This window comes from Austrofundulus limnaeus, unplaced genomic scaffold (genome assembly GCF_001266775.1).
Source record: "Austrofundulus limnaeus strain Quisiro unplaced genomic scaffold, Austrofundulus_limnaeus-1.0 Scaffold9, whole genome shotgun sequence".
Taxonomy (NCBI): Eukaryota; Metazoa; Chordata; class Actinopteri; order Cyprinodontiformes; family Rivulidae; genus Austrofundulus; species Austrofundulus limnaeus.
The window spans coordinates 3,104,488-3,106,373 of NW_013952411.1; the positions used below are offsets into that span (position 1 = coordinate 3,104,488).

Genomic DNA, 1,886 nt, shown 5'->3' on the forward strand with positions numbered 1-1,886 from the left:
TTATTATTGAGTACTTTCTCTCTGGCTGACAGGCTTCCAGGGATGGAGTCGATCCCCGGACACCTTGGAGACGCGGGACGGGACGCCAGCTCTTCCCCGGGTTTGAAGCAGGATGCGCAGAGCTTTTCCGGGCCCAGCTCCCTGAAGCCGAACCAAGTGAGCGAGACCTCCCTGTACGGGGTCCCCATCGTGTCTCTGRTCATCGACGGCAAGGAGAGGCTCTGCCTGGCGCAGATTTCCAACACCCTGCTGAAGAACTACAGCTACAACGAGATCCACAACCGGCGGGTGGCTCTGGGCATCACGTGCGTGCAGTGCACCCCCGTGCAGCTGGAGCTGCTGCGGCGCGCGGGGGCCATGCCCATCTCCTCCAGACGCTGCGGCATGATCACCAAGCGGGAGGCCGAGAGGCTCTGCAAGTCGTTCCTGGGGGCGCACAGCCCCCCGAAGCTGCCGGAGAACTTCGCCTTCGACGTGTGTCACGAGTGCGCGTGGGGCTGCAGGGGCAGCTTCATCCCGGCCAGATACAACAGCTCCAGGGCCAAGTGCATCAAGTGCAGCCTGTGCAGCATGTACTTCTCTCCGAATAAATTCATCTTCCACTCGCACCGCACCCCGGAGTCCAAGTACCTGCAGCCGGACGCGGCCAACTTCAACTCGTGGAGACGGCACCTGAAGCTGTCGGACAAAAAAACCGCGGACGACGTCAGCCACGCGTGGGAGGACGTGAAGGCCATGTTCAACGGAGGGAGCAGGAAAAGGACGCTGCCCATGAACGGCTCAAGGATGTCGTCGCCGCTGAAGCCGCAGGCCTCGTCCAGTCTGTCCCAGACCAGCTCCCCTGAGATCCCCCACAAGGCCCTGCGGTGCGACGAGGAGCAGGGCGGCAACAACCTGAGCCTGGCGAGCGGCGCGCGGAGCTACCCGGTCATCCCCGTGCCCAGCAAGAGCTTCGGCATGCTGCAGAAGATCCCCCCGCCTCTCTTCCCTCACCACCCGTACGCCTTCCCCAGCTACGGCCTGTGTCCGAAGAAGAGCGACGGAGTCCCCGAGGCGAACAAAACCACCGTGTCCGGCGTGTTCTGGCCCGGCGCCAAGGACGCGCTCTACCCCGCCTTCCCCATGTTTTGGCCCGCAGCGGGCGGCCTCCCCATGCCGCCGTACCCGGGCTCCCCGCCCAAGCCTCCTCTTCCCGAGCTTCCGGCTGTCCGGCAAGCTGAGCTGGACCTATCGGACCAAAGCGACCGGTGCGCAAACACCCCCAAAGACCCCCACCACCAGCGGGACGGCGGCGAGCGCAGCCCCGGCTCGCAGTCTTCCTCCACCCGGAACGACGAGGACAGGTCCGGCGACGAGGCCTCGCAGAGGAAGATCAGCTACRTCTCCGCCTTCAGACCCGTCGTCAAGGACGCGGAGAGCATCGCCAAACTCTACGGCAACCGGGACGGATACGGCGCGCGCTCCGGCTACCTGTCCCCGGATTTTATCAGCGAGAGCTCCAGCTACAGATCGCTGTCTCCGGACAGGGACAGCGCGGTGGACGAGGACGACGACCCGGACGTGGACGTGGAGTCCAACCGGGGACCGGAGGACGACGAGTCGATCCGGATCTCGCCGGGCCAGGACTCGTCGGCGCATCGGGAGGAGAGCCAGGAGCGGCCCGCAGACGCCTCCAGCCCCGGGGAGGCTCCGRCCGGCTCCCCGGAGCTCTCCGTCCACTCCGGGACATCCGATGAGGACAGACAGATGCGGAACGGCTCCCCTCCTCACCAAGTAAGACCGGATCAAATGAAAACTTTAACGACCCCCATACACTGTAAAAAAAATGAAATGTTGGATTTACTTAACCATCTTATGTGACCCTGTTCCATTTAACTGAGTTGAGT

General features: G+C 63.7%; 1 protein-coding gene across 10 annotated transcripts in view; it reads left to right on the forward strand.

Annotated features, from left to right (window-relative positions):
• The window catches only part of skor1a (SKI family transcriptional corepressor 1a), a 19,793-nt gene that overhangs the window by 984 nt on the left and 16,923 nt on the right, over positions 1-1,886 (forward strand). For all 10 annotated transcript variants that reach the window (XM_014001537.1, XM_014001532.1, XM_014001533.1 and 7 more), the window contains exon 2: positions 33-1,773. In XM_014001537.1, the coding sequence (XP_013856991.1) occupies positions 43-1,773 (1,731 nt within the window). In that variant the 5' untranslated portion in view covers positions 33-42. The remainder of the gene's footprint in view (positions 1-32; positions 1,774-1,886) is intronic.